This window comes from Theropithecus gelada, chromosome 13 (genome assembly GCF_003255815.1).
Source record: "Theropithecus gelada isolate Dixy chromosome 13, Tgel_1.0, whole genome shotgun sequence".
In the NCBI taxonomy this organism is placed as follows: Eukaryota; Metazoa; Chordata; class Mammalia; order Primates; family Cercopithecidae; genus Theropithecus; species Theropithecus gelada.
The window spans coordinates 52829897-52849034 of record NC_037681.1 but is presented as its reverse complement, the minus strand read 5'-3'; the positions used below and the strand labels follow the sequence as shown (position 1 = coordinate 52849034).

Here is a 19138-nt window from a genome sequence, read left to right as displayed (position 1 = left end):
CTGAAGCAAAAATAATTTAATGAAAAAAGTGACAATGTTTTACCTATTTAAAAATCTCCTTAAAATGTGAAGTATCAGAGGATACTTGGATTCTCCTACCTGCCTCTGCATTCGACATGTTGTAATATGTCATTTTAGTAGAAGTAGGTGAAAAAATCTGTCCCAACACAAATATGTAGTTGGCAAAAGAATACTTTAACATACTTGCATATTCAAAAACTTGACAAGTGGTAATTTCTTAAAGGTTACAATGTGGTATCTGAAATCTTACCAATGAACTTCTCAAGCTCTGTTACATTAAGATCAGCTGATATATCTTATACTTTTAAGGAACTTTACCCATACATAATGGTGAAACCAATGCATTGATCATTTGGAAAATATTGGTTCACCACTGTATACAAATATTCCAAATGTTGACACATTTCATTATCCAATATTGGAAAATTATGCTCTCTAATATCAGATCCCATGAGAAAAGTGCACATACTGGGAAGCTATCAAGCTCACTATGGGAGATATGTTTCTCATTCACTTTTCAAAAAACACTGTCAAGTAACACAGTGTAAATGAGCGTAGTTTGTCTGTCAGTCATTACTGCAAATAAAAATGGTATTCCAAGAATCAAGCAAGTAGTTCAGCTTGTAACTCAACTGCACAATTCCCTGAAACAAGCATGGTACTTTGGCATGCCACAGAAGTACTCTATGCATATGTATCATTCATCTCAGAATAAAAGATGTGTATTCATGGGTTAAAATTTTAATAAAATTAATAATTTTTACTGCATCAAGGGCATTTTAAAATGAAACTGACGTTTTTATTACAAGTGCATAGTGAATAACACCATGTTTTTTCACAATTGATAAAAATGTCAATGAAATCAAAAAGACAAATAACATCATTCTACTATCATCAAAATAGTTATGACCATATAGATCCCCTTAATGATCTCAGGAACCCTTTGGGGGTCTATAGAACACACTTTGAGAACCACAGGGCCAAAGAAGACTAAACAGGGCAATGACACAAGATAAAGTGGCAAGGAAAAGACAGTCAAATCATTTAGGATTTTCTATGCTGTATTACAAACTCTGAACTTCAGAAGATGGGAAGACATAAGAAGTATTCTAAGGAGAAAGGTAAAGTAATTGAACGATCACACTCAATGCAATGTGGAGAATGTACTGAAGTGAGGCAAGAATAGATGTAGGAAGACCACTGTGAAAGCTATTATTGTAGTCTGGGTTCAAGATGACTGTAACTTGTGATCATGAGAAGTAAGAGAGTGAACAAACTCGAAATACAGTCAGCTCTCTGTATCTGTGGGTTTGGTGTCCATGGATTAACCAACTACAGACAGAAAATATTCAGGGGAAAAAAATGAATGGCTGAGTCTGTTACAGCCTTTTTTTCTCGTCATTATTCCCTACACAATACAGTATAACAAGTACTCATGTAGCATTAACATTGTATTAGGTATTATAAGTGATGTTGAAACAATTTAAGGCACACAGCAGGATATGCGTAAGTTGTATACAAACTGCACTACACCATTTTTTATAAGGGACTTTAGTATCTACAGATTTTGTTGTCCGCGAGGAGTCCTGGAACCAATTCCCCACGGATAGAGAGGAACAACTGCGTACACTAGTGGAAAAATAGGTGCCATATGGTGGTATCCTCAATGTGGGAGATAAGAAAGATACAAGCATCAAGAATGACTCTCACATTTCTGTCTTGTGCCACAGATGCCATTAAGAACAACAAAAACAAATGCTGTAGAAAGACTAATAATGAGGAACAACATGATGAGACATTAAAGTGGAGACATATCATGATTTCTAAATCCCTTGTTCTGAGTCTTCTTTACTCATTTGCAAACTTGACTACCTCAGAGTTTGGAATGAACCTTACAGTCTTTCCCTTACACTTTTACCCTAACAGATTTAACTGCTTCTTTTGGTATACTGAAGGCATTGGTATCTCCAATTCTAGTCTCTCCTCTTAGTTCCAATCATAAATTGCAATGGCCTAATCGATGCGTCACTTGGATAGAGAAGACAGAAAATGGTGAGATGGGCATAAGGCAATCAGAGCCTAAGGCATCAAATACAGCAATAACATATATCCAAGTCAACATAAGTAATTAAAAAGCAAGTGACAGACCGGTATGTGTAGTATGATCTATCATTAGAAGCTATATTAACGAATACGGGTAGCAAACAAGTTTAAATAGCTAAACATCCAGATAACAATAGTAACTTAAGAGGGTGGAAAGGTTGGGGTTGAGGCATTTAACATTTCATTTATATTTCGGTATTTGATTTTTTTTATTTTGCTTTTATCATACCTCATAAGTTACTTTTCAACAAAATTGAACTTCTCCCTCACAATTTATTTATATCTGGTTATTAATCTGTTTGCAAATTTTCTAACATTTTTGTTTCCTAACAACATTTGTAGTAAGTGTAATTAGATGGAAGAAAAAAATGAAATGGTCACTGTTTTATCTAACAAAAATAGACAGTAAATTTTAGCACTTAAAATGATTATGTAAATAGTTATGCATACATCCGAAAAACACATTCTTCAGAAAGTATAAAAGGATATATGTAATGTATACAAAGCTTACCTCAAGAAAGTGACAGATGCAGAAAATTATCTTTTGTTTGTGCATCCTTATTTATTACAGTAAGTATAGATTACTAATTTTGTATTTTTGAAATACGAAATTTTTTTAACTTTATAAAGGCAGCAAAGATATATCGAATAAAACTGAAAAGGCTACAACAAATAAATCAAATTTTAAATAGTCTCATATAAGCATTAAAATCACAGTGAAATGAAATGCATAACAGAAACAAAAAATTAAAGTCACAACCCTTTCAAACATGACTTTAATATACTGGGATTTTCTTCAGGGGGAAAGAGGAAGTTAAGAACTTCTAGCAAATATTTTAATGATTCATATGTTAAGTTCTAAGGAATTTTAGTTTTCTAAAGAAAAAACATCATGACTACAATCTGTTAAGTCAAATGGCAACTTAAATCCAAGATACAACATTCAGAATTTCCTTTAATAAAAGAAATCACTACCTGAAAGGACATCTGATAAATCAATTTCATCTGACTGGACACCAATGCTGCTGTTATAAACATTTTTACAAGAAGAGCCACTCATCTCCAAATCAAAGAGGACTGGATCAAATGGTGAGCTATATAATCCATATCTGAAAAACAAAATAATGCACTAACGATTTTCCTTTCAGCCATCTAATTAACAAATTACCTTTACTTAGTTTTAAAAGCAGTCTTACAGCGCCGAGGGAGATGCTGACTACATTTGACCCCTCAAATTCAGTGAATCTCAACTATGTTCCCTGCAATCTATACTCTAAAGGACACTGTCCAGAGACTCAACATATGTGATTCCAATACGCTGGCAACTAAGGTACTAAGACTGCCACCTGCAGACTGAAGCGAGGGTAATCAGGCACCATTCTCTCCCCTGAAGCATTACAACATAGCCTCAAGTACAAAGGCTTTGAGTAAAATGTTATCAAAATCAGAACATCTAATCTAGGAAATTCTAAAATCTCTGCTCTAAATAAAGGAATGCCCTACTTCAAATGTAGACCATCAGGCAAGAACTTAAATCTAACCTTTTGCTATTGCTTAATTCATCATGTTACAAGTTTTAAAATATAAGTAGCAGGTAGAAGAATACTAGTTATGGGACAATAAGTGATTCACATAATTCCATCTATAAAGTGCATAGAGAAACAGACACATTACATTCTTCTTCCATTAGCAGGGGATACCACTTTTCAGTATTAAATAAAATTAGCCCTCTGAATAATTATCATAAGGATTTATCAAACTGTTAAAGAGTAATTTCTGGCTGGGGACGGTGGCTCACGCCTGTAATCCCAGCACTTTGGGAGGCCGAGGCGGGCAGATCAACTGAGGTTGGGAGTTCACGAACAGCCTGACCAACATGGAGAAACCCCGTCTCTACTAAAAATACAAAATTAGCCGGGCCTGGTGATGCATGTCTATAATCCCAGCTACTCGGGAGGCTGAGGCAGGAGAATCGCTTGAACCCGGGAGGCAGAGATTGTGGTAAGCAAGATTGCGCCATTGCACTCCAGCCTGGGCAACAAGAGCGAAACTCAGTCTCAAAAAAAAAAAAAAAAAGTAATTTCTGAGAAAACAGAAGAAAATAAAACCTCAGGCTACTATCATGTGGAAAAAGTAAGGTATAAACTAAACATTTTTGCAAGAAAAATACTATTTTCAGCATATATATATAAAATAATAGTTCTCTGCAACAGCGTGATCATACTCAGAGACGCCTGCTATTAATCATTAGATATACTAAAATACCTTGTCTGAAGTAAAGCTTCCATTGGCGTTAGCCTGTCCTGTAACTGTCTGGACACTGCAGTAAGCAAAGATGCACAAGCTGTACTGCATCCAGCCAGATCTTCATCTTTCACATAATTCAGTAAGACAAAATACCAATAGACAGAACCTGGAAACAACAACAACAAAATAAATGTTTCTTTTTCCTCCTTTTCCTCTAATAATGAGAATTTAAGATTACCTGTTTATCAGAATACCTCCTTTTGCTAAAAAGATACTCCTTTTTCTGGAAAAAAAATCTTATGGGCAATTTACAAAGACAACTCCTTGGAGGGATCGAAGAGGACACTTAAAATATAAACACACTGACGCACAGTCTTACACTAAGAATTTCAAATATTTCTGAAGAGTTTCATAAAGTCAACATAGGCATTTAGGTGTATAATAATGTGAGATGACTCTGAGGGACACTTCAAAATAGCTGAAAAAGTGAGGAGACTGCAGGTCCTTCAAGTCATCCTTACCGAAATACTGTTTCTCTGTACAAAACTTTTTAAAAATAGAGGATGGCAGTGAGCTTCAAATAGCCCATTTTAGTGAATGAATGGGGAATAAAATTATTCTATAATGTGTTAGGTACAGATCAACATTGCTTAAAAGATTATCATGACAAGTGTATTTTTGCTTTTTTTTATTAACTGCTACATACATGCCAAAATTTAAGCATCCTAACTTTAAAACTATCCTTAAGAAGCTTTTAAACATTAGAGACTATCGTTAACTAGTTGTAATGAGCAACTGAGTCAAAATGTTCTATTCCAGAGTTAATAGTTGTAGCCACGATATGTTCCATGTAAATATAAACACACTTTATCTAAATTAAGAGAATGATATAACTTTTTAACAACTCTGAACAAGCTTTTTTTTTTAAACACAAACATGAAATCTTTATGAAATACATAACTCACTGAGGTACTTGTTGAATAGGTTGTTTTTTTAAACTCCTGGCCTCAAGCAATCCTCCCTCCATGGCCTCCCAAAGTGCTGGGATTACAGGTGTGAGCCACTGTGCCCAGCCTGAATGGTTTGTTTTTTAATAAAACAGATTGTGAAAAATATCTATCAATAAAATTTGACTTAAAAAGGCCAAATTAGTAGCCCTTCATAGTAACACTATGTACTAGCAAAAACAGTAAACATCTTTAAAAATCTTCATTACCTTATGTATGTGGTATTTTAGAGAACTGCTTTATGAATTCCTACTTGATAACTACATTCATTCTTTTTTGATACACAATAATTGCACATATATAGGGGGTACATGTGATGTTTTGAAATATGTATGCAATGCATAATGATCAAATCAGGGTATGTAGGATATCTGTCACCTCTCTGCATTGGGAACATTTCAAATCTTTTAACTATTCTGAAATATACCACAAATTACAGTCACCCTACCATGCTATCAAACACTAGAACTTATTTCTTCTAACCATACGTTCATACTCATTTATCAACTTCTCTTCAAATCCCACTCACACCCTCCCAGACTCTGGTATCCATCATTCTACTCTGTACCTCCCATTACATTCATTCTTGAAAGGCATTTCCACAGAGTCCTCAGGTGCTTTAAAACAACAACAACAACAACAACAACACTGGCCCCTTTTAGGAAATTCCAGTTTGCCATAGTTCCTACCAATCACACAAAACATATGTGTGTGCAGTGACACCTGGACCGTTTTACTTATTTATGTCACCTCCCTGGCACATGCTGGAATTCTAGCTTCTGACATCTGATCTGTTATAGTCAGTAAACAACCAAACAACTCAATGATTGTAATGAAGTACAGAAAAATAGTTATGAATTAAGATGACTTGATAGTAACGTAACTGTCCCATCGATCTTTTCCTTGGAGTATTATTGATGGAGTATATGCCCACCCAGCCACAATCTATCAATCCCTTCAAAAAATACAGATAAGCTACAGAAAAGTGAACTTTAATAGAGAAAACATAGTTACAAAATAATCCCAAGTAATATATATGAGATGTTCCATATGACTACAACTATTTGTGATTAATTTTACATACCACCAGTTGCTGCTGCAGGTAAAAACGACATATTATCAAGTAAAGCCTTCAACAGAACAGATCCAAATCCTGGTTGACATGGGTCACATTTGCCATTACTGAAAAATTTTTTAAAAGAAAAATTGTAAAGACATTACTCAAGGTCTAAATTGTACCCTAAACCTGGTGTGGTACTTTAAAAATCTTAGCTCTATAAAATACCAAAAGATAACAGGGACTGATTATACTAAGGATCATTGTAAATTTTTTCTTATGCATTAAACCATTATCTTTACAACAGTCAATACTGACCATTAGCTCTTAGACACTTCCTAGATACGGCAGCAAGTAGGAACCTTTAAACATTAAGAACCCGTATATGCAGTTTCAATTTCTACGGTTTCAGTTATACATGGTCAAGTACAGTTCAAACACAGGTGAGTACAGTACAATAAGATATTTTGAGAGACCACATTCATATAACTTTTATCATAGTATATTATCATAACTGTTCTATTTTATTAGTAGCTATTGCTAATCTCTTACTATGTCTAGTTTATAAATTAAACTTTACTGCAGGTATGTACATATAGGAAAAAAACAATACCATATATATGGCTCAGTACTAGCTACAGTTTCAGGTATCCACTGGGGAGGGGAAGGGTCTTGGGACACATTCCCTGGGGACCAGGGCAGACTGTTCTAATTTGTTTCAGGGTTTAGAAAAAAGGGGTCTGCACAATGCTACAAAAAAAGTCGGTAAGATTGTTATATAACAGAGAAAACACTTTAGGGCAAGAAAAGACAACCAAGGAAAATAGGAGTGAAAGGGGTGTAAGAGTTCCCTTGCCAAATTCTCCAAACTGCTACTAATAGGCAGAGAAGTTCAGCAGACTTCTTTTCTTAAAAGTTAAATAGGCCAGGCGCGGTGGCTCACACCTGTAATACCAGCACTTTGGGAGGCTGAGGCGGGCAGATCATGAGGTCAGGAGATCAAGACCATCCTGGTTAAAATGGTGAAACCCCATCTCTACTAAAAATACAAAAAAAAATTAGCTGGGCACGGTGGTGGGCGCCTGTAGTCCCAGCTACTCGGGAGGCTGGGGCCGGAGAATGGCATGAACCCGGGAGGCAGAGCCGGCAGTAAGCCGAGACAGCGCCACTGCACTCCAGCCTGGTCAACAGAGTGAGACTCTGTCTCAAAAAAAAAAAAAAAAAGTTAAATACCCTTATTTAACATGACACTTTCGCCTAAGAACCCAAAATTCTTGCTAAGATTATCAACAATCTTCATCAACTTTGGAAATTCTCTTAAATTACACATACATTAAACAAGGATCAAATTACACTATAAACAAGGTATCACCCACTAAATTGCAGGTGTACCTAGAAAGTATGCTTTCAACTTAAAAACATACCAACCTAATGCACAAGGCTAGAAATCGGGCACACTTATGGGCTATACTTCGTCCTGCCTCAAAGAAGCAAACACGTACGATGTCTGACAGACATTTTCGTGTTTTTGAAAGTAAGCTCTCATTTCCTTCCTTTGAGCTGCAAAACAACAGCAGACATTTAGACTCATCTTGTATTTTCAATCAAAACATCCAAAAGGCAATCAACAGTGGTAAGCAAAATTTTAATTATTAACCTTCCAGGTCCATTTGAATGAACTCCAGCTAACCAACAGAGAGTATCCAACACAAGGCTCTGGGCATGTTCTGTGATCTGGCCATCATCTGTTTTTCTGCAAAGAGTGTTAAGAAGCTTCTCATGAAATTCTGAAAACTGTAACATGGCACATCGTTGCACTCTACAAAAAAAGAAAATATAAACACATTACCAACCAAAACAGAACAACTAAAGCTATCACAACCTGGCTGGTAATGTAATGTTTCATTTTAAATCATGAACATCGCAAGTACATTTAAAAACAATTAATAGCTATACGTCAAGTATTTCATTTGTAGAAAAAAAATTTTTAAATTACATTTACAATAATGTGTTATAATGTAATAAGGAATGTGCATAATTTCTTTTTGTTTTGTTTTCTCCAGAAATTGGGTGTCTCTCTGTTGTCCAGACTGGACTCAAACTCTTGGGGGTTCAAGAGATTCTCCTACCCCCACGTCTTGAGTAGCTGGGACTACAGGTACATGCTCCCTTGCCTGACGAGTGTATGTCAAATTAATATCTATCATCCATTTCTGCTACATAACAAGCACTGTGCAGACACAAGAGATAAACCAATGAAGTATAAAGACGACTCATACTCTCATCAAGATTATAATTATTTAAGAAAAATTAACAAACAAAAATTTTCAGGTAAAAGATTTTTATATTTGTGTGTCTATGTGTGTGTTGCTATGTTTTGCACTTTCATTACTGTAAGAATAGCAAGATAATGCAATGAAATTACCTTTCCTTAGCAATTGATGTTTTCTTAAATCTTCGAATGGTGACAGAGACCTCTTGAAGTAAATCACAGCCCCGGAGGTTTTCAGATTTACGGGTGCCACTTGTATTTTCATTCTTAACATTAGATGATTTTTCCTAAACATTATAAATAATAATAAAATTCAAAAAAAAAAACTAAACTAAAAATCATTTACCATTAAAGTTATAAAATAAAGGAAAATAATTGAATTGTGGCCATCAAAACATAAATCTCAAATTAAAATGATAGCTTTTACCCTCATATTCAGTAAATGACTAATTTTCTCCGGAATTACAATAGGGGAAAAAAAGAAAGACACAGCCACTATTTTAAAGGCAATAACCCAATGATTACAGATGATAAAACCAAAGTCCTAAGTCCAATTCCCGCTGGCTGCAGTGGCTCAGGCCTGTAATCCCAGCGCTTTGGGAGGCCAAAGCAGACAGATCACTTGAGCTCAGGAGTTCGAGAACAGTCTGACGAACACAGTGAAACCCCGTCTCTACCAAAAAATACAAAAGTTAGCCAAGCATGGTGGCAAGTGCCTTTAATCCCTGCTACTTGGGAGGCTGAGTCAAGAGAATCACTTGAACTCAGGGGGTGGAGGCTGCAATAAGCTGAGATTATATCGCTGCACTCCAGCCTGGGCAACAGAGCAAGACTGTCTCAAAAATACTAATACTAACACTAATAATAATAATAATAAATAATAATAAAATAACTACGTGAGATATGTCAGGCTCCCCAATTGCTAAGGTTCACTTACTTTCAATATTTAAAAAAGGGAGATAACAGAACCTGCTATGACTACCTCAGAGTTATAACGAAGATTACATCAGATAAAGTATACAGAAGTCCTTGAAAAACGGGAAGACCTATATATATATGTAAGATGATTGGTATTACTGATCAGTATCAGTATGATACCTTATGAATAATGATGATAAACAAAACCTCCTTCCTGAGTTCCACAAAATCCAAGATAAGTCAATTGTAAAGAGCTGCACAGTTCACAGCTACTTTCAGAAAATCAACCATGAGGATTAGAACCTCTCTGAAAATTATTCCCCAACTTCTTTCTGTATACTCCCAAATATTCACCAAAAACAAGATTGTGAGTTGCCAATAGAGGGCATATGAAGAAACTCTCATACCAAAAAAAATAAACATTATGGTCTAAAATAATTATAAAGGGAAATATCTGCTAACAATTACTCTCTACTCAGTACACATTATAAAAGCTAGGTAATTTGCCTAAAGTTAATTCAGGCTGGGTGCAGTGGCTCACGCCTGTAACCCCAGCACTTTGGGAGGCCAAGGTGGGCAGATCACTGGAGGTTAGGAGTCGAGACCAGACTGGCCAACATGGTGAAACCCCGTCTCTACTACAAATACAAAAATTAGCTGGGCGTGGTGGCACATGCCTGTGATCCCAGCTACTAGGGAGGCTAAGGTGGGAGGATGGCTTGAACGTGGGAGGCGGAGGTTGCAGTGAGCCAAGTTTGCGCCACTGCATTCCAGCCTGGGGGAAAGAGTGAGACCCCATCTCAAAACTACGAAATAAAATAAAATAATAAAGTTAATTCAAAACATTTCTCTTTCCAAATATATTTAAGTCACTCCAAAGAAAAAATACAAACAAATCAAGTGTATAGTAAAACATCACTGAAGGGTCATACTACTTCTAACAGTGTGTTAAATCTGATCCACAATGTTTACAACAGTATTGTTATTGCTCAAAATGACAGTTTCATACCTTGCCTGCTGCAACTTTAGCCAAAAGTGAAGCAAGTGAGTAACCCTTGTTACTCTGGTGTTTTAGGGATGGAAGCCTTACTACAGGACGTATTCCACCATTACAAATCTCTTCTGTTCCTCTTTCATTCACTGCCTTGACATGGATTAAAAACGAACGATATTTTCCTCCTGCCATACCTAGAGAAGTGGAGTAGAATGGGGAAAATAACTGAATCACCAATAAATTCCACTGTTTTTCATCTTCATAGAACAAGATCAACAACTAACTCCACAAAAAGTACAGTAGGCCAGAACTTTCAAATTATACTGTTTGAGCAGAAGAAAGTTGAACCACCTGCACATGCTGTCAGCAAAAAACAATGAACAAAGGAATGATGTGAATAGTATAAAACCATTATCTTTGACTAACTGAGATAAACATTTGGCATGTTTTTTCCCCAATCTTATTCATTTTAATGGTAAAAATGTTGTAAACTACACACACACAAACACACACACACAAAACTGTCATTAAGCTATCATCCAGATAATTACAGAATATATATCCATCAAGTCTTCTTGTGCATACATGTACACACATCCATATATATGTGCATATATACACATAGCATTACAGTACTGATGGTTAAAAATGTCTATGCAGGCTTTGGAGTCACTACCTGAGTTTGGATAAAGGCTCTGCCATTTATTAGGCACGCGACAAATTATCCTCTCTGTGGCTCAGTTTTTTAATGTAAAATGATACTAATAGTTCCTACCTCAGAGTTAACTAAACTACTCTTAACTGTGCTTGGCACAAAGAAAGCACTCAAATAATTATTATCACTAGTACGTGTTTTATATTAACTAAACGGGGATACTATACAATCTATATATAAAATACATTTCTTAATTATCATCAAATTACTACATCTGCCAGCAAACTATCAGTCTGTTGCTGCATTACCAGGTATTAAATCTTTTCAAGATTATAAATGCTATCACTCTACTTAGCTACCTGCCTGCTGTGCTAGCACTACACTGTTACATTTTTCTTAACACTATTGTACTATTCTCTGTGTTGTGGTATCTGACATTCTGTTTCAAAATTTCTTTGGCCAATGTTACCCCTTTACTCTTCCATAAAAACTTAGCACTTACCTTGTTCAGTTTCAAAGATGTTAGGGAGAATTTTATGGAAAAAAATCTTAGTATACTCTAAGAAAATTAATACTTTTAACAGTACTGAGGCTTTCCAAACACATGTGATTCTATACTCCATTTTGTCAAAATCAGCACTTTTGGCCAGATGTGGTGGCTCACACCTGTAATCCTAGCACTTTGGGAGGCCAAGGTAGGAGGACCCCTTAAGCCTAGGAGTTGGAGACCAGCCTGGACAACACAGGGAGACTGTGTCTCTAAAAAATAAAAAATTTTTTAAAACACCAATATTTATATTTCCACATAAAAATTTAAGATTCACACTCTCATTGAACAAAACTTATAATCTAAACAATTTGAGATTTTATTACTTTTTGTTCACTACTGTATCCCAGCATGAAACCTAATACATAACATCTCGAAAACCTAATGACAATAAGAAAGCACAAAACCTGTGTATATACAGGCTGAGTATCCCTAATCTGAAAATCCAAAATGCAAAACTCTTTGAAAGCCGATATGATGCTAAAAGGAAATGCTCATTGGAACATTTCACAGTTTGGATTTTTGGATCAGGAATACTTAAGTATTCCACAAATATTACAAGTATACCACAAATATTCCAAAACCAGAAAAAAATCTGAAATCTGAAACACTTCTGGTCCCAAGCATTTCAGATAAGGGATACTTGACCTGTACTACGTCTGCAATTAAACGGTTATGTGTGAATGTGGACAAACATTAGGAAGCAAATGTACACAAATGTAAATAGTTGACATATAGATGGTCGGCTATTTTCTTGGGTTGGAGAAGATCTCTACATCCCACCCCACCCCAAATTACTTTAACAACTGAACTAGTCATTTTGTGTTGTTTTTTTAAATTCACCCCCAGGATACAAAAGCCGAAAACGTCCTACTACTGATATTTCTATTTATTATCAACATGGTAGCCCATTATTTTAAAACATTCATTATAATCTGCATTTGTTTATGACACTCAAATCATTGTATGATACTGTCAAAGCTCTTCTAATAAAAATCCTCTTTTGGCCTGGAGCAGTGGCTCACGTCTGCAATCCTAACACTTTGGGGGACCCAGGCAGGCAGATTGGCTGAGCTCAAGAGTTCGAGACCACGCTGGGCAACACGATGAAACCCCATCTCCACTGATACTACAAAAAATTAATCAGGCATTGTGGCACACGCCTGTAGGCCCAGCTACTCAGGAGGCTGAGGCACGAAAACTGCTTGAGCCTGGGAGGCGGGTGTTGCAGCAAGCTCAGATCACAGCACTGCACTCCAACCTGGATGACAGAGCGAGACTCTCTGTCTCAAAAAAACAAAACAAAAACCTCTCTTGGCCAGTTGCAGTGGCTCATGCCTGTAATCCCAACACTTTGGGAGGCCAAGGTAGGCAGATGACTTGAGGTCAGGAGTTCCAGACCAGCTTGGCCAACATGGTGAAACCCCGTCTCTACTAAAAACACAAAAATTAGCTGGGTGTAATCCCTGCTACTTGGGAGGCTGAGGCAAGAGAATCACTTGAACCTGGGAGGCGGAGGTTGCAGCAAGCAAAGATCGCGCCACTACACTCCAGCCTGAGTGACAGAATGAGACTATCTCAAAAAAACAAAAGCCAAAAAAACCCTCCTTTAAGGGAAGATACTGTAATAATATATAATAAAACTCTGAAAAGATAAGACTTTGATGTGATAGGAAGGGTAAAAATGGCAGAACATAATGTCTGCTTACTCAAAAGAGCTGTTACATCACACTACGTCATCCTGTAGTCATTTCTTCAATGTTTTTTCAAAAAGCACTGAGACCTCTAAGACACAAAAAGTGGGATCAGATAACCATACAGTTACTTATGACAGGAAATGACCTCAGCTACCAGCAAACTGATGAAATTTCAAATGAAAGTCCCAAAGAAAACAATCTTATTTTTTTGAGATCAGGTTTTTTTAATCTTTTTTACAACCGTGGTATTATTAATTCTGCTTTTGTAAAATACATTACTTCACCTTTAACAAGTTTGGGGCTTGTTAACGTCAACATCCCAGCATGCCCTGATAGATCAAGGCCACTAGCAAGCCATACTGGCCCACATAGAATGTCTTCTTTATGATCCTCCAAAAATGGACATAATCTAAGACCTAAAAAGAAAAATACATATTTTTCTTTTAAATTCATTTATTTAAAATGTAATATTTAATAAGCAAATATCATCCCATTTACATATAATACCACCACAAAAATTACCATACTTAGAATGTGTTAAAATAAGAATTGTCATGCTAAGGAACTATAATCAACTATTTGTTACATTGTTTTCCATTCCCATATTATTTTACAATTCACCTTTATTTTCAAAAAATTATAAATCACGACTTGATTTCAAATCCCAAGATATTAAAAACCAAGAATGCAAGTATTAGCGCAGCTGTGTTCACAAAAGATGAGCTGAAAGTTAAAGCATATTGCCAAAGCAGAATTATAGGTTATTTTTTAATTGTGTTCTTGAAACCAAGTTTTTGCAAGCCATAAGGAAATCTTGCCCGACATGTTGCATTCAGATCACTACTCCTTTTACTGTCATGGACAACAGCTCTATAATTTAACTCACACTGTGATTCCTCTACATCCATGTGCTGCATTTCTTCATTCAAATCAACCAGGGACGGTTTCCCATTTTGTTCCACTTCAATGTTAAGAGCTGGAGACAAAGGAAAGGTGATCTGCCTATCTACTGCTGTTTCTAGAGGATAAAAATATTAGTAAACTTAATTTTCTTTAATATCAATGATTTATGTGCCTAAAAAATCTAAAATTTCCTGTTAACTTGGGAACTTGTGTGATTTTCATCACAGATGCTTTAAAATGGTTGGAGGAAAATTTTGATTCAATTGTTTTATACATTCTTCTCTCTTTTAATGGTAATAAAATATTTGCCTAAAGAAACAATCTGCTGGCACCTAAACTAAAAGTTCTTACCCTAGGCTGCATACTATAAGCACTTGCAGAGCTTTAAAACTACTAAATCCTGAGTCCTCTACCCAATTAATTCAAAATCTGTCAAAAGATTGCACACATACGAACACACCCATATACACACAAACTCACATAAATACACAGACACACATACAGTCATCCGCCCCTCGGTATTTGTAGGGAATTAGTTCCAGGACCCTCCCAGATGCCAAAATCCACAGATGTTCGAGTCCCTTATACAAAATGGCATAATATTTGTATACAATCTTATTCATATCCTCCTGTATACTTTCAATCATCTGTAGTTTACTAATAAAACCTAATACAATGTGAATGCCATGCAAATACTATTTATTTATTTCAGACAGAGTCTCACTCTGTCACCTAGGCTGGAGTGCAGTGGTGCAGTCATAGCTGACTGTAACCTCCAAATCCTGGGCTCAAGTGATCCTCCTGCCTCAGCCTCATGAGTACTGCCACCTGAGTAGTGCCACAGGTGCGCACCACCACACCCAGCTAGTTTTTTTTTTAATTTTTGCAGCCATGTGGTCTTGCTACACGGCCCAGGCTGGTCTCAAATTCCTGGGCTAAAGTGATCCTCCTGCCTTGGCCTCTCAAAATGCTGGGATTAGAGGCATGAGCCACCATATGTGGTCTAATATTACTTTTTATTTGTATATTTTCTTATTGTATTGATTTTTTATTTCCCACCCCCACCCAAAATAATATTTTCAATCCATGATTGGTTGTTTCTGAGGTTGGTAGACTGCTGGGATGTGAAACCCACAGATAGAGAGTGCCAGATGTATGCGTACTTTTTCAAAAAGGAAAATTTTCAAGTTTCAGTGTTTCAAACTGGAGTTAAGTTGCCATTTTACCGTGAAATTATCCCCAGCCCCTTAAACTAACTTATTAAGGAGAAAACAGTGAGTAGTAACAGCTAGTTTCTAACCATGCTAAATGTGTATAATCTACTTTAATAACTCAGTACAACAAATTCTGAACTTGTAAGAAAGCTAAATAAAAATGAGCGTATTTTTAGCGTTACATGAAAGGCTGACTTCACTAATAACCTTGAAAGTAACTTCCATAACAGTTCTATTCACAATCAAGTCTTCTCCTAAGAAAAGAAATACACAAAGCTAGTAATGCTAAAAGTCAAACTAATTTACACAGGAACTAATCCCACTTCCAAAAAAGCATAATTATATGATTCAAGTTTATGCAATTCTGAACATTACTGGGTTACTGAAAAGTTTTGAAATGTTCTCTGAATTACTTTTCTAAATAAAATCACAAAAAGTAGAGCAGGCAAATGGCAATAACAGGCAGAAAGGGACACGAAACTTAGCCAAGTTGAAAATTAGTTTCAGAAATCAACCACAAAATAAAATCTTCAACAATAAATTTTGATCCATTCTTACCATTGACTTTCCCTAATCCTGGAGCTTTATTTTTCAGCAGTGTCACTTGTATCTGTGGAATATTGGTGATGTTTGAGTTCAAAACGAATTTGAAGTCCACATGTCCAACCATACAAGCTTTAGGTAGCACTAATTCAAATACATGTTCATCCCAGCTGTTGCTGTCAAATAAGGGGAAAAATGCTAAATAAAGCAAATATCTTACTTCAGCCACAACCATATTATCATTAAGGTCACCTTTCTACTTTTTGCTTTGCAGCTTCCAATAAAATTTAGTGTTTCTCAATGGGATCAAGAGAGAAAATAGCTCCCAAAGGAGAAGGTTAAACATAGGGCAATGAATGATCTTACTTTAGAAATCTACACCTGCCTTGAGACTCGCACATACCAATAAACTCTTATTCCTCAAAGTGTGAATGATTTAATGTGAATATCCTGCAAATTCCTGGTACCTACCCTAGATCTATGAATAGGGTCCCAGAATCTTCATTTTAAAACAACAATTTCTTGCATTTCTTATATATATTCATTCTTGGGTTTTAAATGCTATATATATGCTGGAAAATGAAAATCTCCAAACTCCTCCACTAAATGTAAGGCTCACATCCAAAGTCTACTAAACATCTCAAACTCATTATGAAAAACCCACTCTCAAATCTCAGTAAACAGAAACTTCATTTTCCAGTGAACTCAGGCCAAAACCTGAAAGCCATCCTTTATTCTCCTCTCTCACACAGTATGTTCAATACATCAGCAAATTCTATTCCTTGTACCTCCAAATTATATCCAGAATCTAACCACTCTTTTCACTACCTCCATCACTACCACAATGGTCCAAGCTACCATCAGCATTCCTGAATTAGCACAACAGCAACCAAACTAGAACCATTCTATCACTGCCCTCCACCACCACAACCATCATTCTAAATACAGAAGTCAAAGTAATCTTTGTAAAATATAAATCATACCACATCACTCCTGTATTCAAACCTGCTAACACTTTCCCATCTCACATAGCATGAGAGTCTTTTTTTTTTTTTTAAATGGGGGTCTTACTCTGTCACCCAGGCCAGAGTGCAGTGGCACAATCATGGCTCACTACAGCCTGGACCGCCTGGGCTCAAGTGATTCTCCCACCTCAGTTTCCCAAATATCTGGGACCACAGGCACATACCACCATGTCCAGCTAAATTTTATTATTTATAGATACGAGGTCTCCCTATATTGCCCAGGTGGGTCTTGAACACCTGGGTTCAAGTGATCCTCCTGAGTCAGTCTCCCAAAATGCTAGGATTACAGATATGAGCCACTGTGCCTGACCTTTTATAAAGGCATTCATTATCCAGCTCCCAGGTACCCTCTACCTCTTTTTTTCTTTTTGAGATGGAGTCTCTCTCTGTAGCCCAGGCTGGACTGCAGTGGAGCGCAATCTTGGCTTACTGCAGCCTCCACCTCCCAGGATCAAGCAATTCTCTGCCTCAGGCTCCCGAGTAGTTGGGATTACAGATGCACACCACCACACCCAGCTACTTTTTGCATTTTTAGTAGAGATGGGGTTTCACCATGTTGGCCAAGCTGGTCTCAAACTCCTGGCCTCAAGTGATTTACCTGCCTTGGCTTCCCAAAGTGCTGGGATTACAAGCATGAGTGATCATCCCCAGCTCACAGCTACCTCTTTGGATCTCCCTCCCTACCACTCTTCCCTATATTCACAGCACTCCAACAACAATGGTCATATTTCTCTTCCTAGAATTCACAAAATATACTCCTCAGGGTTCTGTATTGCTATTGTCATGGAAGACTTTCTTAGGCCCCTTATCTTGAAAATATCATATACACTGTCTCTCTTTTTCTCTCACTTTCTCACACTTACATGCAATTACCTATCCAACAACTACTCGATTGCCATATTCTGTTTTAACAGTCTTCATAGCTTTTATGCCCATATGGCATGGTATATGTATCTGTCTACTTTCTATTGCCATTAGGAGGTAAATTCCATGAGACCCATATTACTAGTGACTATAACAGTGCCTGCTTTTATTAAATACAAAACAAGCATTTGAGTATTTGTTAAATAAATCTGTGAACTAAGTGACCAAACTAATTGCAGTAGTAAATTACTCTCATTATTTTATCCTAAAATTCAGAATAAGAATATAAGTTTCCAAAATCAGTGTGACAAATAGAAGGAACAAAGTCATCAACATGCAAAAATTAGCTTACATATTTGTTAGAGACAACACAGAATTCCTAGGTATATTACTGTTTATCTTTTAGACAGTTTAAAAGATAAACAGGTCAGGCACGGTGGCTCATGCCCATAATCCCAGCACTTTGGGAGGCCAAGGTGGGTGGATCACCTGAGATCAGGAGTTCGAGATCAGCCTGGCCAACAGAGTGAAACTCCATCTCTACCTAAAATACAAAAATTAGCCAGACGTGGTGGCACACGCCTGTAATCCCAGCTACTTGAGAGGCTGAGGCAGCAGAATCACTTGAACCCAGGAGGCAGTGGTTGCAGTGAGCCGAGATCGTGCCACTGCACTCCAGCCTGGGTGACAGAATGAGACTGTCTCAAAAAAAAAAAAAAAAAAAAAGATAAACAGTAATAAACCTAGGAATTCTACATTGTCTCAAACAAATATATAACATTAACTTAAAATTAAACATCTTCGGGCCGGGCGCGGTGGCTCAAGCCTGTAATCCCAGCACTTTGGGAGGCCGAGACAGGCGGATCACGAGGTCAGGAGATCGAGACCATCCTGGCTGACACGGTGAAACCCCGTCTCTACTAAAAAATACAAAAACTTAGCCGGGCGAGGTGGCGGGCGCCTGTAGTCCCAGCTACTCGGGAGGCTGAGGCAGGAGAATGGCGTAAACCCAGGAGGTGGAGCTTGCAGTGAGCTGAGATCCGGCCACTGCACTCCAGCCTGGGCGACAGA

General features: G+C 36.9%; 1 protein-coding gene across 3 annotated transcripts in view; it reads right to left on the bottom strand.

Moving 5' to 3' along the window:
- BIRC6 (baculoviral IAP repeat containing 6) overlaps positions 1-19138 on the bottom strand; it is a 256735-nt gene that overhangs the window by 167081 nt on the left and 70516 nt on the right. For all 3 annotated transcript variants that reach the window (XM_025353535.1, XM_025353532.1, XM_025353533.1), the window contains exons 13-22: positions 16194-16354; positions 14405-14494; positions 13803-13934; positions 10635-10813; positions 8861-8994; positions 8093-8254; positions 7864-7995; positions 6463-6560; positions 4390-4537; positions 3100-3233 (exon numbers count right to left, since the gene is read on the bottom strand). In XM_025353535.1, coding sequence (XP_025209320.1) covers positions 3100-3233; positions 4390-4537; positions 6463-6560; positions 7864-7995; positions 8093-8254; positions 8861-8994; positions 10635-10813; positions 13803-13934; positions 14405-14494; positions 16194-16354 — 1370 coding nt within the window. The remainder of the gene's footprint in view (positions 1-3099; positions 3234-4389; positions 4538-6462; positions 6561-7863; positions 7996-8092; positions 8255-8860; positions 8995-10634; positions 10814-13802; positions 13935-14404; positions 14495-16193; positions 16355-19138) is intronic.